The sequence below is a fragment of the Fistularia commersonii genome, chromosome 28 (genome assembly GCF_037954325.1).
Source record: "Fistularia commersonii isolate RoL2024-O1a breed Wild chromosome 28, RoL_Fcom_v1.0, whole genome shotgun sequence".
NCBI lineage: Eukaryota > Metazoa > Chordata > Actinopteri > Syngnathiformes > Fistulariidae > Fistularia > Fistularia commersonii.
The window spans coordinates 3,143,850-3,170,699 of record NC_141311.1 but is presented as its reverse complement, the minus strand read 5'-3'; the positions used below and the strand labels follow the sequence as shown (position 1 = coordinate 3,170,699).

Sequence of the window (26,850 nt, the reverse complement as noted above, 5' to 3'; positions counted from 1 at the left end):
TGCAAACTGCTGGACTGTCCATTCACACTGGCAAAACGTGTCAGTCTGAGAGTCACATCCTACGTGGGTTTTACAGCCACCAAACACATCCTATGGAACAGACTCCTGTCCTGTACTGTACACACAACAGCATACACAAGGAAGGTCTGGTGTGGGAACAGACAACTCTCACTCTCTCTCTCACACACACACACACACGCTCACACAAATGAACAAACACGTTTGCAGATAGTTAACATCCACCAACGGATCAGAGTATTACTTGAACATTAATTTGCTCTTAAAATTATTTTTGAACATTAAATCCTATGTTTTTTTTTTTTGTTTTTTTTTTGTCCTTTAGAGCCAATTCAAGGCAACATCCCTAGAATGAAAAGAAATGCATGGGCAAATCTTTACAGCGTCGGAAACACAGATAGCACAAGATGGACTGTACAGTCGTCTACGCCGGCAAAAGCAGTTTGGTGAGGACACGGATTTCTCTACGCAGTTGTGCCCAAGATGGTACGAGATGTTCCCATTGCTTCCACACCTGAATAACTTGTATAAAAAGGATGGGACAGGATGGAAAAATGGGAGGTTCTGGAAGAGGGACCCACCCCGATGGGACAGGGGAGTGGGGGGGGGGGGGGGGGGGGTTTCGACCGAAGATGGAACACGAGGGACAGACGCCTGCGTTCCCCAGTCGCCCAGTTGCTGGGCGAGCGGCGGAACCGCCAGAAAATTGCATAGAGGTATAAGATAAGAACCGGAACAGAAACGATTAGCATGTGGCTGTCTCATTCTAACACAGTGCCTGAAGTATAAAATTCTATCTTTTAAACATCGAAGAACAGTTTGCGGTGTGGTTGGTTGGTTGGTTACGGAGAATGGAAAAATGTGATATTTCCAGACGGGATCCCCGACGCTAAACGAATGAGATGAGCTACATGGCGAAATACCTGCTCACATCTTCCGACAACCCCAACACACGGCTCTGAAGATACTTTGGTGTTGAGCGTGTTTTTAATCTTCGCTAATGGTGCCAACCAAAATACACTGGCCAACCGGCAGAGCACGTTTACGCTCTAGATGTGCCGACATTAAAGCAGAAATAGTTAGTTCATGAACAACATAGCACAACTTAAAAAATAAAATAATTAAAAAATAAAATCAATTTGATAATATATGAGCCAAAGAAGACGTGCATATTTAAAAAGAACACTGGCAAATGTGCACTTTGATTTTATCAAAAATATGCAGCCAGAATTTGGTCCTTAAGAACAGACACTGCAGCAAAAGAAAACACTGGATGAGAAAAGGCAAAAAATTGTCAAAAAAAGATAGAAACTAAAAATAAACCATGTTGTGATGAATACACACTTCTCAATCATTCCAGTTTGTACAGAATGATTTCAGAAGCTTCTCTTTTCATAAGTCCAGCTTGCCGGGTCACCGCTTTTGCCATCTCACCCCATTCTTCTGTGAGATTCCTTTTCACGCTGGAGGTTATACTTTTAAATATTTACTGACCATTTTAAAAACGTGAACCGTCGGATCGCCAGAAAGTCGCATACGGACGTCACCTGGCGCCGAACGGCCACGGCTCCGGTTACATTCTGCATGCACGACAAAGTCCGAGCCATCGAGAACAAAACGGGGGATCTGCGATCGAGTCCCGCTGGCCTGTGTGACTGAAGCCTGAGGAAATTCCATTTCAGATAAGGAGAAAATTAAAGGAAAATACAGGACAGTTGGTTGGTTTACAGTATCGAAGCCAGTTCCAGGCAGCAGGTTTTCGACAGGATTTTGGACTCTCAGCGACGGACTCCGAAGACTCTCTTCCCACCCGTTACGGACCACTTGTTACGCCTGTCCTGGATCTTCTGGAAGATGCTGCCGCCACTTCTCCGCTTCTCTTTTTTGTAATTTTTCACTTTCTTCACCTGTTTTGATTGGTCACAGAGTACATACCTTAGAATCTACAGGTTAAAAACCAAACAAACAAAAAAAACGTGTGATTTTTATTTACATGCTCACCTTTCCGCTGTCAAATTCTTCGTCCCACTCATCAATGACCGCGTCACACCTGGCGAGGCGGGTGTCTTCCACAGCATCTCTACTAATAGCGGAGACTTCACCATCCCAACTGAGGACTAGATGATTGATAAAACATAACTTAAATTTAATAAGACAAAACCAAGCACTTTAAGCCCTTTTTTTTTTTTTAAATATACTGCTCAAAAAAATAAAGGGAACACTTGAACAACACAATGTAACTCCAAGTCAATCACACTTCTGTGAAATCATAGTGTCCACTCAGGAAGCAACACAGATTCATTTTGACTTGTTTTAAGGACATTACATCAAAGTTGGATCAGCCTGGAGTTTGTTTTTACACTTTAATTTTGAGTGTGATTCCTAATCCAGACCTCCATGGGTTGATACAATCGATTTCCATTGATCATTTTTGTGTGATTTTGTTGTCAGCACATTCAACTGTGTAAAGAGCAAAGTATTTCATAAGAATATTTCATTCATTTAGATCTAGGATGTGTTTTTTTAAGCGTTCCCTTTATTTTTTTGAGCAGTGTATGAACATTGTCGTATCTCACCATTTGCACCGTAGGCTTTGTCTGCAGAATTCCTGAGTAGCTCCTCTACCACGTTACTCGTCCTTTTCCCATCCCAGGATGCAGGAGCAGTGCAGTTCACCGTTTCTCCTGATACGTTTGCATCTGCCAGCGGCGGCCGGGCTCGCTTGTAGCCGTCTTTTACCTGACTGTCCCACACCACCACAGAGGCTGGACACGGAGAGAATTGATGGCGGTCGTGACGGGCGGAGGCAACAGATGGCACAATTAGATGCGGCGCTCTCAAAACCCATCGTGCTCTGGCGGCATGACAGCGTTACAGGAGCCTCTCAAAAGATTGAGAGGCTGTCAGGCTATTTTCGGTGGAGAATGACTAATGAAATGAGCTCCGCGCCTCAGGATCGACAGTTTGCGCATCATGCGAGACGAGGATGTTAGTCAGAAACACGTCCACTAGCATACCTGGGCTTTCACTCTCTGCTGCCGTCCTTTTGGAGGGCGGATCCGGCTCGTCGCGCTCGCTGTGCGGCTCGTCCGAGCATCGCCTGCTCACCTCCTCTTTTAGCCTCTTCTTCTTCAATTTTAATTTCTTTTTCAGCATTAACAAATCTCTGCTATCCAACGCGGCGGCGGGGGGGTTCAACTCACAATTGCTGTTTGGAGAGAGTTCACAGTGGGTTAACCTCGCGCAATGTGCATCCATTCGTGATTTGCTTTCTAAGGCGGTTTCAGGTCCACTTTCATCCGATAAAAAAGAATAAGAAATGGTCTTCAAATATATTTTTTCAAAAAAATTTCAGGGAAGAAAAAAAAACAAAAAAAATAGTTTGTTACTAAAGGACAGAATTCTTTGACAGCAACATGAGTGTAACTCTGTCTTATCTAAAAACTCGTTATTATTGAGAATATGACATGAGAAAAAAAGACGTCTCTACGGTTCCATTTGTATTTGAGACAAACCTTTATAACAAAATATTAAGGAGAAGGTTCAATGTCAACACTCATCTGTGCACCCATTAAATACAATTAACAGCTATAATAAGCAATTAGGTCTGGCGCCTCATTTCCTGAGTAGAAATTTAAGAAATACATAAGGGACTTTTTTTAAGTATATAAAGAAAGAATATTTTTTACAGATAATAGCAAACAAATAAAATGCTCCATGACTGATGAGTGTTGAATTTCTATGGTGCTTTTGTTAAAGGGCAACAAGGACAACGGAATTTGTGCAGCTTTGAGCGTCTTTTGTTTTTGACAAATGAGGTCATTCACTTGTAAGTAAAACTGTATCAAATACACCTCCCTGTTTTTTTTTCTCCGATTAACAATTTCAAATTTATCACAACATTTGAGATCGTTACTTCTTTGTCAGCAAATTCCTTCGTTCTTATGCGGAGAAAAGCGACGAAATGATTCATAATGGCGAGTGGATCAAGAGCGGAGCAATGAAGCCGACTCGTTAATAAATGAAAACAGGAAAGTGCGGCGCTAAAACGAGTAAGACGGCGGAGAACTTCTCACATTGCTCATATTCCAGAAATGTAATAACACCATCAAACAGAACCGGGGACTTCGATTTCCGCCCACCTCTGTGAAGCCGAGGCTGCTGACTGAGCCTCTTGCAAAGCCTCCTCTTGCGCTTTTTTCTTCTTCCTCCTCTTCTTGGAGAGCGCCGAGTCCCTTCCGTGTTCTTTCCGAGCGTCCTCGGACAGCTCCGGGGTCTTCGTCGCCGCCGGATCGGGCTCGGCGTCTCCGCGCCGCGACAGACTCCACATGCCGCTCTGACACCAGTCTTCTTCCTGGTTCGCCGCGTCCAGATGGGACGGAACACACGCTCTCTCTTTCCTGTCTTCTCCGTCGCCGTTCTCGCGGTTTCGCTTTTTCTTCCTCTTCCTCCTCCTCTTCTCAGCGGACGGCTCCAGCGGGTCGGGCCGGGCCGCGGCCGCCGCGGGTTTGTTCGCCTCCCCTTCGCCTTCCGTCTCAGAGTGGTGCCGCTTCTTTTTCTTCTTTTGGTTGACCTTGTGAGTTGATGGGCTTTCGAGGTTCGCTTCTTGGGCCACGGGAGTGAGGTTGTTGGAAGACTTTGGGCTCTTTTGGCACGGACTGTGAAGGCCGTTCGTTTTGAGAGAGAGGCTGGCGTTTGGTTTTTGCAGCGGCGAGAGAGGAGACGATTTCTGAGGGCTCTGCTGTTTGAAGGATCCACTTAAGTGGGGAAAAGACGCTGACTGGACTTTAGATGAATGGAATGGACCAGCTCTGGACAGAGAAGAAAGACTTCATTTGGATTTACCGGCCCGTTATCGTTCCCCGAAGGACAAAAGCGGATAAACCGATGCCGTTTGATACGGGGTCCACCTACCTGTGAGTGTGAGTAGATGGTGCAAGAGAAAGGGGATGAGAGTGAATTTGATGAGTGGGATCGCTGGACAGGTGTCGTGGCAACAGGGGCAGAGCATCACTGCTGCTCAGACTCCGACTGCGAGCCTGCAGTTATCGACAAAAATAAAAACTTGGTGGTCTAAAGAAAATAGCCATGAATGTGACAAAATAAGAAAGAGAGTCAAATAGGAATGGGGGGGAGGGGGGCAATTGGGGTGGATGGTAGGAAAAGATGGAGGGAGGGAAAACAAAGGATGTGGCAGAGAAGAATTGGAAATGGTTAGAAAAAAAGAACAAACTAAAGGAGAAGAAGACAAACTAAACATGTTTCGAGTGGTAGATTAGACAGGCAGGCTGAAGAAACAACGTCACGTACAGCTGAAAATAAAGATTTCACTCGTTTTTTACGGAAGCCGATGATCAAATTTGGGGTAGCGGTGTTGGCGGGGCGACGGCAAACCAAGGGATCATGGCTTTACGCTAAAAATAGCGAGCGGTGCTACTGTGGATGGGAATGACGCTCACCTTCTTGGCTGAGAGGGCCAATTTCTTGGCGGGTGGAGGTGACATGATGCTGGTGGCTTCGGACGTGATGTTGCTAAGGGCCGGGGGTTTCATTTTCACCGTCTTCTGCTCCTCTGTGCTCTGAGAGCGCTCTACACTCTTGGCTGGAGAGGCCAGACCATTGGACCCCTTGCGGGGGGTGGAGGGAGTTTCTCCTACCGGCGCGCTTTTCGGCCCCATGGAGTCCTGGAAAAATGCAAATCCCAAATGCGAAATTAATTCCACTTTATTACACATGAAGAAAAACGCTGTCACACATGCATGCGGGATAACATGACTTGCACATCATGACAGCCTGATTTCAAGAACTCAACACTTCTTGACCGCTTGAGGATATTTTTTGGCTGAATTTCAAAGGGTGACAAAATGTGGAATTGTTTTTGTTTGTATCACCATAAAAATGACCCAATTGTTGTACAATCACAATATTTACAGATCTATCCCCGAGCTTTTGGAAAACTTTGAATGTTGACCTTTCCTTTGTTTGTTTTAATGGCTCAAAAGCATGTTATGGAACATATATACAACGTAAATTCCAGACTACAAGGCACTACTTTTTTCACACACTTAAATAATGATGCGGCTAATTTATGGATTTCAATCGAGCTTTATGCCGCCAAAACATTTAGCCTCGTCACATCGGACCAATGTAATTACCGTGGTATTCTGAGGCTGTTCAAGTCAGCGTGCCGGTGCAGATTATATTCAGGTACTCTCGATAGTCCAGAAATTGTGATTTATACACACACACACACACACACACACACACACACACACACACACACACATATGTGCGCTACCAGAGTGTAAAACAGGGGTCGGGAACCTTTTTAACTGGGAGAGCCACAAAAGCCAGATAATTCTTGATATATTTCATCGAGAGCCATGTAGTATTTTTAACGCACGAAAAATGAAATATGCCTTACTTTTAATGCGACCTCTGGTGCTGCATGGATTTGCTCGAAGTGCTGCTTTATATTTGACCGTTTCATCTATGCGATTTTATCATAGCATATTAGACATACCGCAGATCCAAATGCAAATTCCTCTGTCCACGCAGCCTGGAATGCACGGTAATCATCGTCTTTTTTTTTCTTTGTCGCCATCCTTTCCGTTACGAGGGTTGATGCGGATAAAGCAGTTGGCTGTTTGATAAAATTAATTTCTTCACCTTTACAATGACCCGGACGTGCTCGGAACCCAATGGTTCCCGACCCGACCGAAATTTATCTTCAAAACTAAGTTCTGTTTACTTTAAAATGACACAGTATTATGAAGAAATCTTCTTCTTTCGGCTTTTTCCTTCAGGGGTCGCCACAGCGAATCAACTTTCTCCATCTAACCCTAAAATTATTATGAAGAAATATTATCAAATCAGTTCTAAACTGATTTTTTCTTTTTCAACTCAAAATTTTCTGGGAGCCATATGGCATCACCAGAAGAGCCATGGGTTCCTGACCCCTGGTGTAAAATAAAAATGGGAGTTATGGCATCTATATATTCTTTATACATCAGACAATCTGGGAACTCTACCTTTGATTCAGTGGTGTCGGCAGAGGAAGAGTCAGACAAAGACTTGAATGAGGTAGACGCTGCCATGCCTCTGCCCTCGCCACCTTGCTTCTTATCTCCCTCTGGTTTGCTGACTCCGTTGTTGGGAGGGGTAGGAGTGCTGCTGCGGGACTGTGCTTGACTCTGAGGAGAGGGCTTCTTCAGCTTCTTCAGTGGTTCGTCGATGACCGCCGGCCCGCCGGGCAGCTTCGGCGGGCCGTTGGAGGACGACGTCCAGTTGGAAAGTCTGGGTTGCTGCTGCGAGTTCAAGCCGTTTCTGGAAACGGGCAGCCCCAGACCGCCGTCCATGGACTGGATCTTGCGAAGCTGAGCCGGCTCCAGTTTCTATCAAACGCATTGCAGAAAAAAATGAAGTTGAAGCCGACGCAACACGCACATCGTTTTGGGGGGCTTGCGGTATTTCATACCTTTGTGACCTGCGGGGACGACAGCGGCCCGTTTAGATTGGCCCTTTTTATCTGTTCGGATGACCCATTGTTCTTCCCGGAATGCAACATTCCCTGCTTTGTGGTCTGCCCGTCTGCATTCTTCTTGGCTTCGGGAATCCTTTAATATACAAATATCCAACTGTACAACCACAAGGACCGGATTGGACTCAAGCGTCTGGCGGCGGCACCGCTCTCTTACCTCAGGTAGAAGAGCACGTAGGCCTGCTGGTTCAAGACCACTTTGATGTTGCTGGAGTGCACCATTGAATCATTCATCTGATACCACTGGCCGTTGCTTGCCTGCAAGACGCCGCATATAAAAGAGACTACTGAAGTGTGCCTGTTACAAATGTATGCGGCAAAAATCTGTGAAATGGGATTTATGCTTTAAAACAGCTGATTAGAGAGTGATCCGGTTCAAATATGAAAATGGCAGGAATCAGCCCCGACTTTATTTGCGCAGCTATTTTAGTGCAATTAGCAAAATGAGGAGGGACGTAACCGCAGAGTGAAGGAATGCGTGGCAGCATTCCCCTCGCACTAGTTGAGTCAAAGATAGTCTGTTTTTAAGCTCTGGTATCCACACCGGGCTCCGGGATACTCTCCCATCCCATAACAGCATGCACTCTCACATGCCAGACTCTGCTTAGAAGCTACCAGCTTCCTCTTGTGCGCCACATTTTCAGGAGCTCCACTCAAATCAGATGAGGAGACCAGAAATAGACATATATGACGAAATATTCTTATATCACGAGGCAACAGGAAGGCTTTAAGCACTATATAGGGGATAACCTCAATCCCCGATTGAGGGAAAAAAAAATACTACCTGAAAGAGAAAGTCTACAGAACGGTGGAAGTTTAAAACAAATGATTTTAAAACACAAAAACATGAACAGATTAGAAATGACAAAGCCTAGCAAATGTTGCTCATATCCTTGCATTAAGAAGCATCCTTCAAGTGGGTAAATTCCTATCAAAACAAATAAATCAAAATGAACGGCAAATCTTACATGTGTGTGTTAGGAAACACAAACGCCTGCTGCCAAAACGTGCAACTGTATGACTGATGTGTGTGACTCATAAATGGAACTACGGTCAAACTGAAATACTACTGGTAATGAGCCAATACACTTGCAGCCATTTTTGGTTTTGCACGCTTCTTATCTCAGATCTCAGGTTTGTATCTATCCTACCTTGACATAGCAGTAGTAGTGGCCGGCATGACAACTGTAGCCAGAGTGCACCAGGACAGCATAGAGGCCATACATAACAGGGTCACCTGAGCTCTGAGACATGTAGGGGCGGATGTTCAGAAATTCTGGATATCCGACATCCTGAAAAAAAGGAAGCGAGGGAAATATGAAACACGCTGAATGATGTCAAAGGACAAATGATGGAAAGACTTGGAAAGCTTACCTTTGTTATTTTGCCGCCGCTAAAGTTGGCAAACCTCTTCAGGGAGAGGGTGAGGACATTAGAAGTTCGATGGACTGTGAAGCGCTTGGTTGCTGGCACTTTCTTTTTGCACCTGCGGAGAAAAGAGCATAATACAAAAACTAAAGCGTCACCAAAAATAACAACACATGCTTTAAAGTGCAGATACTTTATTCTAGCCATACACAACAGTGCTTTAATGACTATTCAAAGAGTTATATTCAACGTTATTTTGATCTGAAGACATTACATCATTGGTCAAGACTTAAGTTATACAAAGATTCTCTGAGGACAATGTCATCTCAACTATATATATCCCTTACATACACCTGCAATGACATTTGACTGGAATCTGTTTGATGAAGCTTTTCATTTTATCAGACCATGCAAGTGACACTCACTTGGCGCACATGTAGGCGTTCTCGCCACTTAATACGTCGGGCTTAACAAACAGCTCCAAAGCTCGCACAATGTTTACGGCTTGCTGAAATACAAAGACAGAGACCTCTCAGTGCTGCTCAAAAGATTTTTAAAGGAGACGATTTTCGTGCGAATGTGTGTTCAGCATCACAGAAATATGCTGACGTTTTCCGGAACTAACCCGAATCTCCACGGCGATGTCCAGGTAAGGATCGTACGTGTCTGACACACTTTTACAAATAGAGCATTTCACTAAAAAATAAAAAAAAAAAAGCGTTAGATTTTGAGGAGATGGTTGCACTCATAACAGACCGTCGGTAGCGTACATTCCGGCCAACTGTGCTTGTATGCATTTGTACTTTTGACACCAAACTGCGACCACTAAATGGAAACACGTCATGCTCATCTTGATCCACCAATTCTAAATAGCCGAAATGAATAGATTTTCTAAAGGATTCTCCGTCAAACCAGTGATTTCTGGAACGTTCAAATAAAAAAAAAAGGAAGCCATTGTGGTGCTTCCTGTCAAAAAGACTGCGTCAGACTCACCAACTGTCAGGCGGAGTTTTAGCCACAAATAATGCTCTTTTCAGATTTGAGCCATTACAGGGAACATTACTTCCTTTGGAATACACTGAATATGAAATTAGACAAGCTATGGCAAATCCTTTTAGTGAACCAGATTTTGTTGTCATATTATTAGACGGATTTGAGGCAGTAACTTATTAAAGTGAAAAAAGATTTGGGAGCAATATTTCATTTTTCTGGAGGAACAAAATTAATACCTCTTGACCTGAGGTAACCTCCAAAGATCTGGTGAACCAGTGTTGTGGCCTGGGTCTGTCTGTCAAGCCTGCAAACGGTCAAAGGACAGAAAAGGTCACCCGTTGTGATGACCTTTAGAGATTGGTTTTAAAATGACTTCTGAAACCTTACTTGGGGTAGCCATTGAGACAGGCTTTCTGCATGGCATCAATGGTATATCGCAAGAACTCGTGGGCATCCTCCTGGCTACCAAAGCGAAAGTGTCTGGCGATTTCTGTCAAAGACAAAAGCATATTAGGTTGCTGATAAATGATTCGGTACATAATGAAATCTATGGTAGGATCTGGACACTAATTATTGAGACAGAAAACAGATGTATCAATATCAAACACGGGCTTGCGTCCATTCATGCACATCTTTATTCTTAAGAAAGCGTGCTGTCCACAGGAATTTTACTTTGCACAGGAGCACTATAAAATCTACTTCCATAGTTCAAAAAGAGACAAACCTACTGAATATGGCCCTGTAAGTCACCTTAAAACATTGAGTGCAGCTTGGTGTGCAACTCACAAAGTGCAGGTGTAAGGATGAGCGCAGTTTAAAATGGCAGTAGTTACATGTGCCGAAAGTGCAGAAAAAGAAGACTAAGTGTCAGCTCTTTAGGAGCCTGAATCCAATACACTTATTAAAGATACTTGTGGGAGGGGAAAAAAAAAAACAAAACAGGATTCGTGTTCTTTAAACTCCATGGTTAACAGCTAAGTAACCTTGTCTTAAGAACAGTGAATCATCACTTGCATGTGTGTATGCAAAGCGACCGAAAAGTACTGAGCTGATCAGTTTAACACGGGAAAAAAAACAGTTACTTTACCGATGTCGAGGACAGTATGATCTGGAGAACCCATCTAATTTAAAATGTAGAGACTTCTGAAAAAATTGACAATTATGTGTGCTTTTTTTTCCTCTGGAAAACTCTGAACAGCCTGTTGCCAATATCTAAGAACTATCCTGATTTGTGCACCACAGATATGCAGTTCAGCAGTGACCTATTAAAGCACTTAAGTCAAGTTGTTCAGTTCAGGCTAATGAAGAATTGAAAAAGTCTCAACATTAGCTCAGATGTAAAAGATGTACTACAGAGTGTGAACTCAGGATATCACAATGCTGTCATCACATTCCCAGCACGTTTGCAACAATGAGTAACTCGGAGTGGAAGAGGGAGGGAATTAAGACACCAAGCACTAATGACGTTCGAAATACTTCTCAGGCAGGAGGACAATGTCATGGAAACTTGTGGACACAACGGATTGGGAGGAGCTGTGGTTCTATATTGGCTGCAAGACACACAGGCAATTCAAGATCCACTGAAATAAGCCCTTTCAGTTTGAATTGAATGATACTGTGAAAGACACAGATGTTTATCTTTCGTCAAGCACTGCAGTACAGATTTCAAGCCAAGCTATGGGGCAGCTGACAGCTACACTTATGCAAAGAGGCGCTCAAACATCTACAGTAAGGCGAAGAGTCCAGGTTAAAAAAAAAAAAAAGGGGTGTGTGAACGGTATATTTTGTGCTAAAGCGCTTCTTCTGGGCCTGCAGTCACAAGGAGACAGAGAGGGCATCAGGGAAAAAAAAAAAGGGGGGGGGGGGGTCAGAAAAAGAGGCGCAGGAGGTGGAGACACGATTGCAGCAGCATCCAAGGAAGGAGCAAGCAGGTATGGAGGGGAATGTGGTGCAGGGAGGGCTCCTACGAGACTACAGCACCTCACCAAGCCAAGGTGCACATCACACCTCAGCGTCACTCTCTGCATGGCGTTCATTCACAGCCTGCAGCTTCACCACGCACTGCAGTTGCCTGCTGCCGTTGCGTCATCACAACACCGGCGGTACTCAATCAAAAGCCCGATGCCGACGCAATCCAATTCAAAACAAGAAAGCGCAGATTTTTTTTTCCCCAGACTCATCTCGGCTTTGTGGGAGCCGGTCTTACTTTTCAGGTCTCTGATGAAGGAGACAGGCTTGATGGCATTGCCTGTGTTGGCGAAGGCTTGGATGATGTGGTTCTGCATGACACAGATCATACAAAAGCCTGATTGGTGACCTGAAAGTCAGAGAGAAACAAGAGAGAATCTCTTTTGTGATCTGATGAATATTTAGCATAGACAAACGTTAACTTTCCAGAACAGAGATACAGTTATTTCACTTCCGTATGAACTAATAAAAACAATAAAGGTATTTTGAGGTGACACCTAGAGCTAATACATGACTTTCATTGATGCAGTGCTAACACTATAGCAAACGGTGCTCTCCATTCAATAGATGTCTCAATGTGACAGGCGATCTGCAGTTTGTACAGGACCTGTTCTCTGATTTTAGTCAAAGTCATTTATTCAGACTCGGGTTTAGGTTCAACTGGAAAAGAAAAAGTCAAACTAACGGAGCAACGGTATCCCTGCTCAGCAGAGTAACAATAACGGAGTAAAAGCAATCACCTAAATTCATGAGACGGTGCAAAGTATTCTTAGAAAAAGGTAAGCGAGGTACACGTGTAGGTAAATGTGTAGGTCGAGGCGATACTGAAAAAGAACTCGATTCAAATACTCACAGGCACGACTGTGCTCCTTTGAGAGCAAGTAGTTGGCAAGGGGCGGGGTGTAGGTGAGACACTGCACTGTGGAGTTGAGGAAGCAGGTGTTTCCGAGGTTGTGGAGTCCAGCTCCGACCCTATACACTCGTTCCCATTTAAGGGTAAGCTTGTTCCCTGGGAAGAGCAGTTTCTGTGGTGCGGGGATGCCATCGCTCTGACCCCCAACGGTGTTTTCTGAGACTAGAGAGTTATTATCAGCTCGGTTACACTACGAGGAGAATTATCGAAGAACAGACAGACATGGCTGCTTACCTTGCCTCTTTATCGGCGCAGGCTCTGCGGCCTTCTGTCCAGTGGCACCTTCATTCCTGGGATTGAGAATCACATACTTGTTCTTCAGGCTGTCCAGCTGATAGGAGAACCCTTTGCTGGCAGGCTCAAACTCGATCTTCTGCAAGAGGACTTTCTTGGCCGAAGAGGCCAACAGTTTGTTGAGGTCACCTTCATCGCCTGTCTCCTTTCGACCGGGTTTTAATGCCTCCTTGAGTTTATCCACTATCGGCATTGTTGAAACATAACTAAGAAAGAGAGAGAGAGAGAATTTGTGACATTGAATAGCAATTGAACTTTGTCTCCCTGTGATACAGAGGCATCAGATTTATATTCCCGCGTGGACCACTGTGAAAAATTACATTTGGGTTTGTTTATATTTTGTTAATTTGCTCAGCAAACGCACTTCATTCGCTCGTTGTCATGAAAAGACAGAAGGTTCGGTGTCTTTTCTGTTGAAACCTATTTTTACTCTGGAAGGTCAGACACCCATCTGCCCGTTTTATGATCATTTTTGTCTAAAATTAGATGTGAGCAACAGAGGAGACAGCGTTTGTTAATGTGCACTTTTTGCTAAAACAGTGTGTATCATCCTAAATCTAATTTCATGTGTTATTCTATACTTAAGCTACTATTTAACATTATTTCCCTGTAATAAGCCAGAGGTCTTTGCTATGGGGGAAAAAAACAATACTTATTTTATCTGAATAATATACAATATAATCACAAATGGCACACACGTTCTCCTGTCCAGACACTAAGTGCTGGAAAAGTGAGCTTTTTTGCTGCTTTTCTCCCCCAACACGTGCAAAGGAAACAATAAAACGGTACACCGAAAAATATTGTCTGCATTTTCCTCTATGAATTGCGTTGATGGTCAGAGTGCATCATAAAAATAGAGGAATCAGTGCATGTTTTTTTTCCATTTGTAATCCAGTTACAGAAGCATCATAAGTGCGCTGTAATCGATCCACATGATATTAGCGGTTACTTGCACGAGTAAAAAAAAAATAGAAAATCTTACTCAAAAAGAAAAAAACGCTAATTTACAATGATATTCAGTCACAGATGTATCCGACCTGAACAGAACATTTCATTCCTTTCACTAAATAGACAAGCACTGGTTATTAGTTTGAAAGAAAATTCTAATTTCGTAACCTGCCAAGTGAGCTGGCAAATGTACGCATATTAAATATCTTGTCAAAAGGATTAAGATGTTCACAGTCTCACACGAAGCGTCACGTGTTCTATGAGGGCTTTTGATATTCGAAACTTTTGTTAGAAATTGCGTGTTGAAGATATACGAACTGAGTTCATCTGATGAGCCATCTGGGTCTTGGCAGCTGTCTCTGCAGTTATGCAACACATCAGACATTTGTAACATAATGTGGGAGAAGAGTATGAGATGGGTGGGGGCCGACAGTAACAGCAAATAAAATGGTGTAAACAGCTGCTGTGAGCTGCAAGGAAAACGTTTATTTTTTTCTCTTACCTCAGTTCCTCTCAATGATGGGTGGGATTTTTTTATTTTTTTTATTTCTGAATCTTGACTAAGTGAAGACTCCAATAGGTTACCATGACACTGGCATCGGCTGCTTGCTTTCTCTAACTACTTGCACTGCATCAAGCCACTGTGTGACAGAATGCGGTACAAGGACAATTTCAGTGTACATAATATGTGCACTTTGCCACAACAACCACCTGTCTCCCAGACTCATTTAAGTGAGCGATTTGTTATGTTTATATATTGAGAAATAATGTGGCAGCGGGGCAAATTGCGATATGCACAAGCTGACACCCCCCCCCCCCCCCCCCCCCCCCAAAAAAAAAAAAAAAATCATGTTGGTATCAGACGTTACTGCACTAAAGCAACCGTCCAGGGCAGTGACGTCATGAAGAGAGGAGGGACGAACATGCATTGTATGCACAAGGGCAAGCTGACCTTCACATGCTGCTGATACTTATACCGCTAAGACTGAAACAGCCTACAGGGACATCACTAACTGCAGCGATGCAACTACCATTGTGGCAACATTGATGCACAGACCGCAGATTATTATCACACATAAGAGGTCATTCACATTATAGATAATTTAGAATTATAGATAGTAATTAATAGTTCTATTTGGGGGGAGGAGGGAGGCAATGGCTCCTTCTGGTGTACGAATGTTTTATTACGTAGAACGCCATGCATGAATCCAGTACTTTCTGCAGCGTGAGTGTTCAAAAAATCCATTTGTCCCTTTGAGATATCACAATGACATCACTTTAAAATGAATTCGGATATTTTCAGGGACTGGATCGGAGAGCAAACGTAGCAAACTTCATAAAAAATATCAGGTGTGATGTCAATCTTTTTTTTTCTTGACCTAGCATGTATATTGGCATATATAGTTTTATATATGTATACATATTAGACAGGATATGTTTAAGTCTCTTACAGGTCTATAATGCCTCTGTCACGGTCTTATCAACAACCAACCTGAAACTATGCTACCTCCTAGAAAAATTAATGTTTACATTTTAAGTGAACCGATAATGCACTGTGCATATTACTGTGCCAATCAACTTACTTGTGAATATTCCCATATTTCACATTTCTGTACGTATATTACAATATGTATACCAAAGCAATTGTTTGACACCAAAAAAATAATCGCCAGCATCTGCCATAATAAGACATAGCTAATCCATTGCATCCACCGCATAGCATCATCTCCAGGCAGAAGAGCAGCTTCAGCGATGAGCTGTCCTGCTCCGCTGACAGACTGATATCGCTCCTCAACCACGCCATGCGGCTCTTTAACTCGACACGGGGGGGGGAGAGAAAATGTTAATGCTGACAATCCACACTGTTCTGTTTGTTCTGACTGGTAATAGATACACTGAACGCCATGCACCCTCGACACGTATTATGGTGTAGCTTTTTTTAAAAGCGGTGTTGTATTTTACTCGTGTTTATTGCATAGCCTTTTCACTTCTTTTTACTTATTTGCACAAGGTTTGTGGATACTTTTGGTACTGCTTGTTTTCCCCTTGGGGTGAATAAAGTACCTACCTACCTACAACAGGTTTTGAATATTATTTGCAATGAGCAAGTAAATCAAATACTGCCCACTGACAGGAAAGTAAGCATCAATTCTGCACCAATTTAACACATTTAGTAAAGACGCTGAACTGACTAGACAGTCAAGGTCACTTGGTTTCGCACATTTCAAACAAATAAAGGATGTCCTCTACATGGTGCAAATTTCAAGTCCAGAGGACCAAAAGAGTAAACCATGGATCTGGGAGTCACACCTTACTGGTTAGATGAGAACCTATTGAAAAGTACGGTAATTGTTTTTTTTTTTTAATGAAATGTGGGCTTTTTTGGTCCAACAAAGGAAAACAATTATATAGTGAAATAATATCCACACAGCGTCACAAATCCAATTAAATTCACACGCGTATGTACTATTTAGTGTATTGAACATTAGGGGGAGCAGCTGAACGCACCACGGTTACAGCTGTCATCGAGTCTGAAACAAATGAAAATAAAGGGATTGAATTAGGAAAAAACTCAGCCGTTAGAGCTCGATGAGACAGTTAGCCGCCTGGCCTCACTGCTTCTGCGTCATTTCGCTCTCTACCGCCGTTATCAGCCCCTGCAGTGAGCAGAAAAATACTACCCTTTGTACGACAGCTGGACTTCGGGCCAGTGCTCATAGCTTACATGCTACATTGCTAAACTCGACCCCGCGACTTGTCCGGCGCCGCGGTGTCAGCACGGATATGAAATTCGCAGTTGTCCCGGCACGATCAGACAGCCATTTAAGAAGGCCAACTGCTATTTTCCCTCTGCAAACTCGCCGGAGTTCGGTGTTTTAACGCTTGGCAGCGGTGGTAACCACTTAGCACACGGGCTAGCTTAACGTGGCGACAGGCTCCAAGTCTCCCTCATTGGTGCAATGTGGGTGTACGGTTAGCATCGAGAGCTAACACATTAGCACTCCCCTCTCTTATGTTTTTGTCCATCGACATTCACCTGGGAATAAATTAAATGTTGACAAATACCACTCACACAATAAAACGTTTGCTCCCTCACCTTACAATCGTGCCAAATCCTTGAAAATAGAGCGGTCTGCTCCTCAGCTGTATCTTCTCGATCTCCTATTTTCGCCCATGCTGCATTATGAGAGGGCGGGCACAGGAGTGAGTGACATTCATCAAGGACCAATAGGATAGCAGGTCAAGCCGTTGCCGAAAGGTTCAGCCAATCAGCGCCTCAACTGACTTCGGTCTGTCGGGGACGTTCACACGTGATAGACAGCGCTGTTTATCAATCGCACTGATTAAATGATACATTTTATATCGCTTAATTTCACTCGTTGTCATTTATGTAAATTTTTTACCATATTTCCCAAGAAGAATAATGCTTTTACATGTACACGGATGCGCTCGGAAGTCACTGTCCCACGTCCCACGTGTCTGCTTTCCAGCTTTAGCGTGGGTGACTTACTGGCTTTTTAAAGTAGGGCGTGGGTGATGTGTATTTACTTCCGTGAAGTGAGATTTATTCTTATTTAATTTCCTTAAAAAAACACTGAAGATCCTTTTCGTAATTGCACTGCGGCACTACAACTCTGGTGTGTCACTTTTGTTTGAGAAAAAAGCTACATCTTGCTCGAAATGCGCATGTGTGTCGTGTGTGCTTAGGTCCTCTGGGGGGCAGCAGATTGCTACTAGGGTTACTAGATAGTTGTATTTTTTTTAATTAATTCATTATCTTTAATAAATCTTCAATGCAAATTTAAAAAACATGGAGCTATAAAATGTATTTTAATTTTTTTTTTCAAAATGCACCGACAAAAGCTATTCCATTCATCAAATTCGATCTTGCCTCATTTGTTAGTTAACTCATCTTCTGGCCTCCAATAATTAAACAGCAATATTTGTACATAACTTCCAAACACAATTGACACCCACATACACCGAGAAATTAAGCAAAAGTAAGCAGAGCAAAGAGAAGCAAAACAACGTTTGGTATTTAATGTAATAATCAAATGTACAGGATTGTTTTGTTGGTTACGCATGCAAAATCAATTTCTCCCAAAAAGACTCATGTGAAACCAGCACAAGACATCAAGGTACTCGATTACAGTTTCAAATGGAAAAAAAATAAAAGTTTTACATCTTCATATTGAAATTTAAATTGAATTTCTGTTGCAGTATGATGGTCACTTCCTTGCCTCAGCAAGTACTTGGCTAGATTATGAGAAAATGCACATCGTATTTTATATTTTCTTTCTTTAAAAAATACTGATGCGTCTTTTGTCCAAAAAAAAAAAGTGGGCTTTTTTTTTAAATCAACAGAATATGATGAATCATATAAAATCCTTAAATAAAATATGTTCTATGTACTCAAGCATTACAAAGAAAAGAAATATTTATATATAAAATACAAAATGGAGGATTCAATCCTCTGTTTCAGACATATTTCAATAGAGACAATATGGCTGTTGTGACAATTCTTTTCAAAGTGCATTCTTGTCTATTCAGGATTATTTAAAGGAAACAATGGCAAAAGCACTGGTTGTGCATACAGGTTGGCACCTGAAATGCAATTGTTGTAAAAAAAACAAACAAAAAAAAAAAAAAAAACACACACACTTAAACTGCTTTGGCACACATTTTGAAACAATAGGTGTATAGTTGTACTCGGCCCAAGAGAGAAGAAGCAGGACAGGCAAGAAACAGCAATATTTCCTCGTGACAGCTCTGCTATCACATCTCAAGATGGCAATTACCAGCCGACTGGTATTAATCAACACAGAAATTCACAGATTTGCATACTTTCTGTTACTGGCATGTATCTGACTTGTCGAAGATGTCTCATTAGAATTTCATTTGTATCTTTGGTTGAATAAGAGAAGCTACCAAACAGTCAACGGTGAGAAAAATGACCAGGTCATTACCACTGAATCATGAAGGTTCGGTTTATTTCTGCTGAACAAGGGGTTTATGTCGAAATGCTCTAGAGTTTTGAAAGTGTAGAATTTACACCTGATTGATTAAATGCAGGGTGTTGCAAATCAAAGACATGGCAGTCTGACTAACCGAGGATGAGCTATTGTCATAAAACAGCAATTCTGGTGGATTTATTTGGGTTATCGGTATTGATATCTGCAGACGCATCCTCAGGCCGACCGATAGCGGTGAAGTTATGGGTCTTCGATATCCAGGAAATCCTTTTTGGGCGGGGCTGCTCCTCTGTACCAGGCACAAGAGCCATCGCTCCTCTTGACGCAAGCAAAGTGTTTGGCCTGCTCTCCATTGACTGTCCTCTCAATGACCCTGTCTGTCCACAAGCACTCTGTCTGGCTGGTGATCGTGCAGGGGATGAAGGGGCAGCTGGTGATCTGAGAACGGAAGACCGACATCAGAAGGTGAACAACAACATCCTCTTATTTCGGAAACGCCTCCGTCTAAACCTCGGAATATCCCGGAGCTTCACCTTGCATTCGCAGCCCATTTCGTAGCGCTGAGTCAAGCTTTTCCTCTGGGTGGCGGTCAAGTCGTCCCACAGTTCAGTGAAGTCGCAGAGTGTAACGTGCACCGTCCCGTCATTCTCCAGCTTTCCTGAATCATAGAGAATGCGTTGTTGATGCGGTGAATCAGAAAAAAAAAAAAAAAAAGATTCGTCCCCGAGGGGCAACATGGGGGGGGGACATGGGGTAGCAGCATCCAATAGTGAACATCCCAGAATAAGAAAAAAAATTATATATACGTACATACATAAAGGACTGTCTCAGAAAATTAGAATATTGTGATTTAGTTCTTTATCTTCGGTAATGCAATTACAAAAACAAAAGGGTCCTACATTCTGGAGTCATTACAAACCAAGATAAATATTGCAAGCCAATTATTTTAATATTGCTGATTAGGGCTTACATCTTAAGCAAACTCAAAAATCCCATCTCAAAATATTAGAATATCCTGAAAAAGTAATTTTTGTTTTTTTAATTGCATTACAGAAGATAAAGAACTTCATCCCAATATTCTTATTTTCGGAGACAGTCCTGTACATACATACATACATAAGTGACCGTACAGAATCGTGCACGGCTCTGGGAACCTTCTCCCCCTGGTTTAAAGAGAAGATGCGCCGAGAGGTGAATTTACCTGTGATAAGATACTCCTTGCCGTTCGTCTCCAGAGTCAGTCCACACAAAGCGGATGAAGGCGCCGTGTAGATGCTCTCAAAATCCTGGTTAGGTCCTTTGAACATCTGACAATCCAAAAGGATCATTTGGTTTTAAAAATCAAAACTCGAGGATACACAAAAGATCTGAATGCTTTATTCCAAATACCTTGATCTGTTTGATGTCATACTTGATCAGCTTCATGGAGTTGCCAAAGACGTCAACATCAACTTCTTGCCTTCCAACTACTCTTGCCCTGATAACTGGAGAGAGAAAAGCACTCCTTGTTAACATCAAATGCATTCCCAGGGCTGTCGAAGTCAAACACAAATCGCCGTGTTAAAAATAAACCGGATGTGCGCTTAGGCCTGCGTTCGGTTTCGACCTTGCCCATCTGCGGCCGCAACACATGTGGCTTGGATCTAAGCGGTCGGCTTGTGCCAGGTACTCGGAAGACGGAGGCACATGAGTGTTTCATCAGCTGCAATCAGAGGGAGGAATGTATGCGGACTGCTCCCAGGCTCCTGGGCTGCAGGAGGAAGCCAGTCAGCAATCTTTGAAAACTAGAATGAACTAGAATGCTCCCCGTGCCCCCAGGCCTCTCTGTCTGGATAGAGGTGCTGACATGCAAATCAGGCTCACACACACACACACACACACACATAGCCTCCCCCCCCCCCTTCTCTCCTCTGGCATTTCGGTTCCAGATTTAGAGGAGGTTTGGATGGGGAAAAAAAATCTAACAGTTCAAGTGGAAAAATATGATCAAGGCTATTCGGATGAGCCCTTGAGCTTTCACGAGGCCAAATACTTAGTATTCCACAAAAAAAAAAAAAAAAAAAAAAAAGACACGTTTCACAAACACTGCCCCTTTCATGTGAATCCAAACACTGAGGTGCGCAAATCACACGCCAGTCAAGCTAAGTATCACAGGATTACTTGTATAGTGCACGTAGATTAGTATTCGGTCAGGTGCTTATTTAAAGAGAAAAAAAAAAAATTAAAAAAATTAACCCTTTTGGGAGTGGAAAATAGCCACAAAAGTAATGTTAACCAGATGTTGTCAGTTTTGTTTTTTTTTTTTTTGTTTTTCCTTCTGATGTCCCAGTTTAGCGTTCCCAAGGTGGCAGCTACTGACTGCCTCGGTTCATCACCGCGCTCCTCCAATACCAAATAAGATCATGTCTTTTCATATCACTAAGGTAAGAAGCTGCAAGCCATATGCACTCTAATTTGATTACAACAGAAGCTTAGAGAACATCTCCTTTTAAGGGTCTTGGAAGTTGACCCCAAATAAAGGGGGAAAAAAGAGTTGGGGGGGGTTGAAGAGTGTGCACAGATGGGGAAGCGAATGGCAGATTTTGACGGGCAGGAAAAACACAGAAGAAAAATAAAGATAACATGCAGCCTTGGCGAAGAGGAAGTGACAGCCTGTGCTGAAACGGCTGTCAGAAGGCAATTATATAATATTGTCAAAAACATAAGAGTTTGCAGGAAGTTAAAGGGGGGGGGGGGTTAGAAAAGTGAAGAGTAGTTATTAGTTTGTTTCCATTGTGTATGATACGGAGCTATGTTGGTCACATGCTCCACGTATTTATGCAAGCGAGGAATCAAATGCTTCACACGGTTTACAACAGAAATTTCTCCAAATATAGAAAGACACCAAAGTCAGGCGCTGAGAACCCTGCCGGTGTCTCTGGCTGCAACCTGGATTAGAGGTAATCCTCTTTGCCTGAGTTTGCAGAATCACTCGCAGATCACTTTCTTGCAGCTAGTGTAAAGTAGGGCAGGTTAAAATATGTACGCCATGCAAAAATGAAAAAAGAAAGAAAGAAACGTGGCTTATGCAAGCGATATTATATGATCTCGGAGCTTTCAGTGAAACTGCTCCCGGAAAAAATTCAATGGCCTCCAGAGGCTTCTTGGATTATAAACACATTCCCGGCCTGTTACGTGACAGAACGTTAAATGAGTGTCAGTTTTCATCTTGAATGGGATGATAGGCAAGTTTTGGTTTATTTATAAAGTTGTTTGCAGTTTCATTGGTTTTCTACCGATCAATGATTTTGAGGCTATAAAGTTCTCCGCAAAAATATTAAGTAAAGCAACACAGAATACATCAGTAGGATCATGTTGCAATAATAAACAACACATTCAGGGCGTTTAAAAATCCATTGTCACGCCTGGATGTCATTTAAAAAAAAACATCCTAAGCCCTTAATTCTCATGATATACATTGTTAGTTTTTAAGGAGACAAAAAAAAAACAGCTAAAGTAAAGAAAATAAAATAAACCGTGAAAATGTGCAAACTGGGAGACCTTTTGCTGACCTCTGACCCAAGTTAAGTCCTGGGTTAGTCCCCTCTCCCCTTATTTTTTTAACCAACTAACCTCTCTCTTCCCTTTCAGCTCTGATTTAGATGTAAATATTTAGTAGCTTTAATCGATTTAAAAAAAAAAAAAAAAAAGTTTCCTCATAAACTGCAGTCCATCCCTCGGGTCTGCGGCTGAGGCGAAGGAATGCCGGGCAAACATATGCTCCGCTCATTATGCATTCACCACTTTTTCACAATCCTCTGTATTAAGATTTAGCTTTCATTATTCAGATAGCGGTGGTTAAGGAGTGCACGGACACAGCTTTTGTGAAGCGACAGAGCAAATCTCAAGAGCCCAAGCTGCTTTTAATTCGACTCCGGGTATAAAAAGCAGCGGTGCAAGCTGTGTAAACAAAGCAAGACATGAAAACCCGATCTTCCTCATGTGAGTCGAACGCGAACAACGGGACTGTACTTGTAATCTTACCCGAGGAGCCGTACGATATTTGTAATTTATCTGCCGCGAACCTAATTGTAGACGTCGCTAGAAAACAAAACTCAATATGAGCTCGGGGAGGATCAGCGGAGGTGTAAGTTGGAATATATACTTGGGCTTTTCTCACTAAAATTATGACCACTTTGCGGTTTTCTCGGAGGGGAAAATGGCCCTGCAATTACATGACATGGATTTGCGTCCTTCTATTTTCCTCTTTGTTTTTAAAGCATTTCCATGACCTCAATACCGCATAGAATGTCACCTTTATTGTACAGTAGCTCAATTATTAGATTGTTGTTGTGCTGCGGAAATTAGTCATGTATACCAATTGGTATTTAGACGGAGAAGATTAAAATAGATTGTAAAAGGATACACGTTCCAGTACTTTACTAAAAGCTGGGTTTCCAGGTTCACGACTTTATGCGCGATTGAAAGGTAACGCCCCGAGAGCAGGCAACACAATACAGGGGACGGGAATATAAGGCGGAGATGAAAATGGGAATTTAATTCCAGATTTCAAAAAAACCTGGCAACATGCTTCCGTGCCCACAAACATTTAAAGTGACTAAAGTAATTTTTACCAATAGGTTCAATAATCACATCCTCAGCTCATGATAAGTTAAGCTCCAAGAAACCGACACCAACTGACACGATCGTGGCTCCGTGGATGGGCTCTTTGCTGCAAATCGGCCTCGCAAAAACCCCGAAATTTACAAAAGCCAGTATACAATTGTAGTTCTGTCCCCTCCTCCCAATCCCTGGGTGAGTCGATGGAAGCCATTAACCCAAATCTGTCATGTGTTTGTTGAAAATAAATAATCTAAATTCCAACCCTGCTCCTAATGTCAAAGTTACTCTTGGAGGTAAAAGCTAAAGACTAAAATCTTTCAACATGTTATTGCAATTTAACACAACCTTTTTTGCCGGAAAGCCTTTAACTCATGGAACATCAATGCATGAGCTGAAAAATGGGGTAACAACGTCCAATAATAGTCACTGAATTTGGAGATTCTCCTCGCAGAGGGTGGAGGTGGAGGACGAGTATGCGGAGACCTGGAGCTGCAAGTGTCACCATGATGCAAATTAAACCGTTTTACTTGCTTATGCAGTGATTCGTGGATTTGTTACTTGAGACTGCATCTCTGCGGAGGCTACCCGTGTCCTCAACGTTGCAATTCATCTTTCAAATAAAGACGCGATTAGAGAAGCTGTGGCAGGCAGGTACATCCGTCCAAGTTTCGCTTCTCAAACGCCTTTAAGATGCCAAAACTATCCAGCCAACAAAGAAAAGCGAGACAACGATCCTGCAGAGAGACAAATTTTTAAGCCCACTTTGCAAAGGCAGAGACGGAGAGTCCTGTGGTAAGTCATTGGATGAAACCCCGCGGTTACCGGTTTAGCCAAACAGTAAACGCAACGATCATTTCCGTAGCTGCCGCTGTAACTAGTTCAACATCCAGTGCTTTCTGCTGTTATCTTTGCCTCAAACTGAAGCGCAAACAAAGCCCGTACCTCCCAAATGATCCGCCCATCTTAAGAGTACATTTGAGATCCGCGTGTATCCGCTATGCTGCATTTGTTTTATTTTAAACCTCTTCGGGATCATCCTGATCCTACTTTGCACTCACGATACTTCTTGATGGCCAGCTACAAATAAAACAACTCGGCACTGTATTAAAAGATCGCGCCGTGACATCCACAACCTCTTTAACAAATAAAGTGAGCATACCTGCAAGTAGAAAGCGGGTGGGCCAATATTTGGATAATTTAGTTCTAGGGAAATAACGCAAAACCACTAAGTTGTCCCTTGTCTTCGTTTTGATTATGCTGACTCAACGTCACTCCGAGTCCCTGCACGCCAGCCAGCTGTTCACCAACGAGTTTTAAATTTTACAGGTCGAAGTTGGACTCACGACGACTTTAGGTGAAGTACACCGAAGTAGCTCGAGGACCAATCGGCTGTACGGTTGACGGCGGCCCGATCCATGGTCTATCCATGGTGCTGAAGCAGGACTTGAAGGGTCTAACCACGGGACCGGGACGGTCTTGAAACTTTAAAATAACCCGAAGAAGGATCAAGCCCTATTTCTTTTTGAGCATCCTTAGATGGTTCCGGACGCTTCTTTTCCCACTGTTATGGAAGACAGTCGGTTACATTAAAATCGACATTTTAGTTATCTAACCAAACCAAACGGTGCATTATCTATGGCGCCAAAGCCAAACCCTTGGACAGTTGGTCTCATCTGCTGTCACCCGCCCCCCAAAAAAAATCAGATTTTCATTTACAGTAAACGCAGCGGCGGGATAATGTGGGTTTCTTCTTCCTGCGGTTGTCGTGGAGTCCAAAGGTAAAGGTAGAAGCTTCGAATAAGTCAGCTTCTGTATACATACCACACACTCAGCAAGCTCAAAAAAAAAAAAAAAAAAAAAAAAAGGACCCTCAGCAGACTTGAATTTAAATAGCTGGACAAGCCGCTCACTGTTGAGACTCTAGTTGGCTCGGGGCAGCAACAAGCGCAGTTTTGTGATCGGTGAAATATGAGGGGGAAAACTACCCGCAAGAACTCTGAGATTGAGTCCAATGAGCTGCCATTTAGCAGAAATTCAGCAAGCGAACAGGAGCTTTAAAACGACGTCGTGTTTGAATGCAAATTCAATTTCTAGGAGCCTTTGAGAAATTGCTTTAAATGCATTATTATTATTATTATTATTGCTATTGTGCTGACAAATGTGAGGTTTCGAAGCAGCTCATGAATTTGCCAGTAATTACAAACTTCTTCTAGGAGGCCCTGCGTTTTCGGATACACTTGCGGTTCGCCCGCAGGAAGAATTAGGCTTTTGGAAAAATACAATAATAAACACAAATTATAGACGTGCGTCACTTGAGAAATATTCTCGGCGGTTACGAGCGGGGTTGTTTTACAGAGGAGCGGCTTCACGGAGACGTTTGCAGGGTGAGGAAACCTTTAATCGGCCTGTCAACAACAATAACAACAACATTACTCCCACACCGGATGCGCCATGATGATGAAAGAAAACTGTTGCATGCAGATCTTGTCTGGTCGGGTGTCGCAACCGCATCAATTATTATTATTTTTAATAATAATAATAATCGCTCGAAAAGGACATTAAGTAATTGAGGAGAATGGATGGAAAACCTAGTTTGGAAATCCAGCCCCATTTTTTTTTTTTTTTTTTTTTTTTTTTTTTGCAATGGCAGCGCAGGCGCGTCAGCTCACCGTTTTCCATTATAAAAAAAATATATTGTTTTAATTTCCGATCCCCCACCCCAGTCGTTCTCTCTATCGGATGATCCAACTTACCGACGTCCGAGTTGCAGAACGCCTGCTGGGGATGCGCCGGAGCGCAGCTGCAGGCTTCTGCCATGTCCTCCACCCGCCACAGGAACAGGATGGCCAGCGTGACAAAACAACTGTGCACCGTCCGGGTCATCTTCGGAAACTCTTCGCTTTGCAGCTCAAGGAGAAGAAAATCTGAGTTTTTAATTGTTTGGGTTTTTTTCTTGCAGAGGAGCGGTTCGACGAATGACCAGAGAGGACGTTAGGAGTCCACTTGGGGAGACCGTGGATCACTCCTGTGGACCAAATGGATTTTCCACTGTCGTCAGGAGGAGCGGCGGCCGCCTTTTATTCCCTGCAGGCAGGCAAGGCAGTCAGCAGACTCCTCCCCCCGCCGTCATCTCTGCACAGGAAACCGAAATCCAGTGCAGGTTTGGAGGCTCCCCTAACTTTACCCCACAGGTCACGTTTTCGTGGGCGGATGACACACTCCACGAGTGCATT

The 26,850-nt window shown here is 43.0% G+C and overlaps 2 protein-coding genes across 2 annotated transcripts; both read right to left on the bottom strand.

Moving 5' to 3' along the window:
• Nucleotides 1-624: 624 nt before the first annotated feature.
• usp36 (ubiquitin specific peptidase 36) lies at nucleotides 625-17,238 on the bottom strand. Its single transcript, XM_086175883.1, has 20 exons — nucleotides 17,140-17,238; nucleotides 13,035-13,300; nucleotides 12,741-12,962; nucleotides 12,126-12,236; nucleotides 10,307-10,409; nucleotides 10,156-10,223; nucleotides 9,552-9,622; nucleotides 9,352-9,434; nucleotides 8,933-9,044; nucleotides 8,710-8,850; nucleotides 7,716-7,816; nucleotides 7,496-7,634; nucleotides 7,050-7,412; nucleotides 5,478-5,702; nucleotides 4,933-5,057; nucleotides 4,161-4,829; nucleotides 3,036-3,226; nucleotides 2,595-2,783; nucleotides 2,020-2,135; nucleotides 625-1,925 (listed from the first exon to the last, which is right to left on the bottom strand). Exons 2-20 carry the CDS (start codon nucleotides 13,285-13,287, stop codon nucleotides 1,797-1,799), a joined length of 3,411 nt encoding a protein of 1,136 aa, XP_086032009.1. The 5' UTR covers nucleotides 13,288-13,300; nucleotides 17,140-17,238; the 3' UTR covers nucleotides 625-1,796.
• Nucleotides 17,239-18,068: 830 nt separating this feature from the next.
• Nucleotides 18,069-26,673, bottom strand: LOC147217184 (metalloproteinase inhibitor 2-like). The gene is made up of 5 exons (XM_086175792.1): nucleotides 26,371-26,673; nucleotides 20,405-20,499; nucleotides 20,217-20,322; nucleotides 19,549-19,673; nucleotides 18,069-19,453 (listed from the first exon to the last, which is right to left on the bottom strand). Exons 1-5 carry the CDS (start codon nucleotides 26,498-26,500, stop codon nucleotides 19,256-19,258), a joined length of 654 nt encoding a protein of 217 aa, XP_086031918.1. The 5' UTR covers nucleotides 26,501-26,673; the 3' UTR covers nucleotides 18,069-19,255.
• Nucleotides 26,674-26,850: the final 177 nt, after the last annotated feature.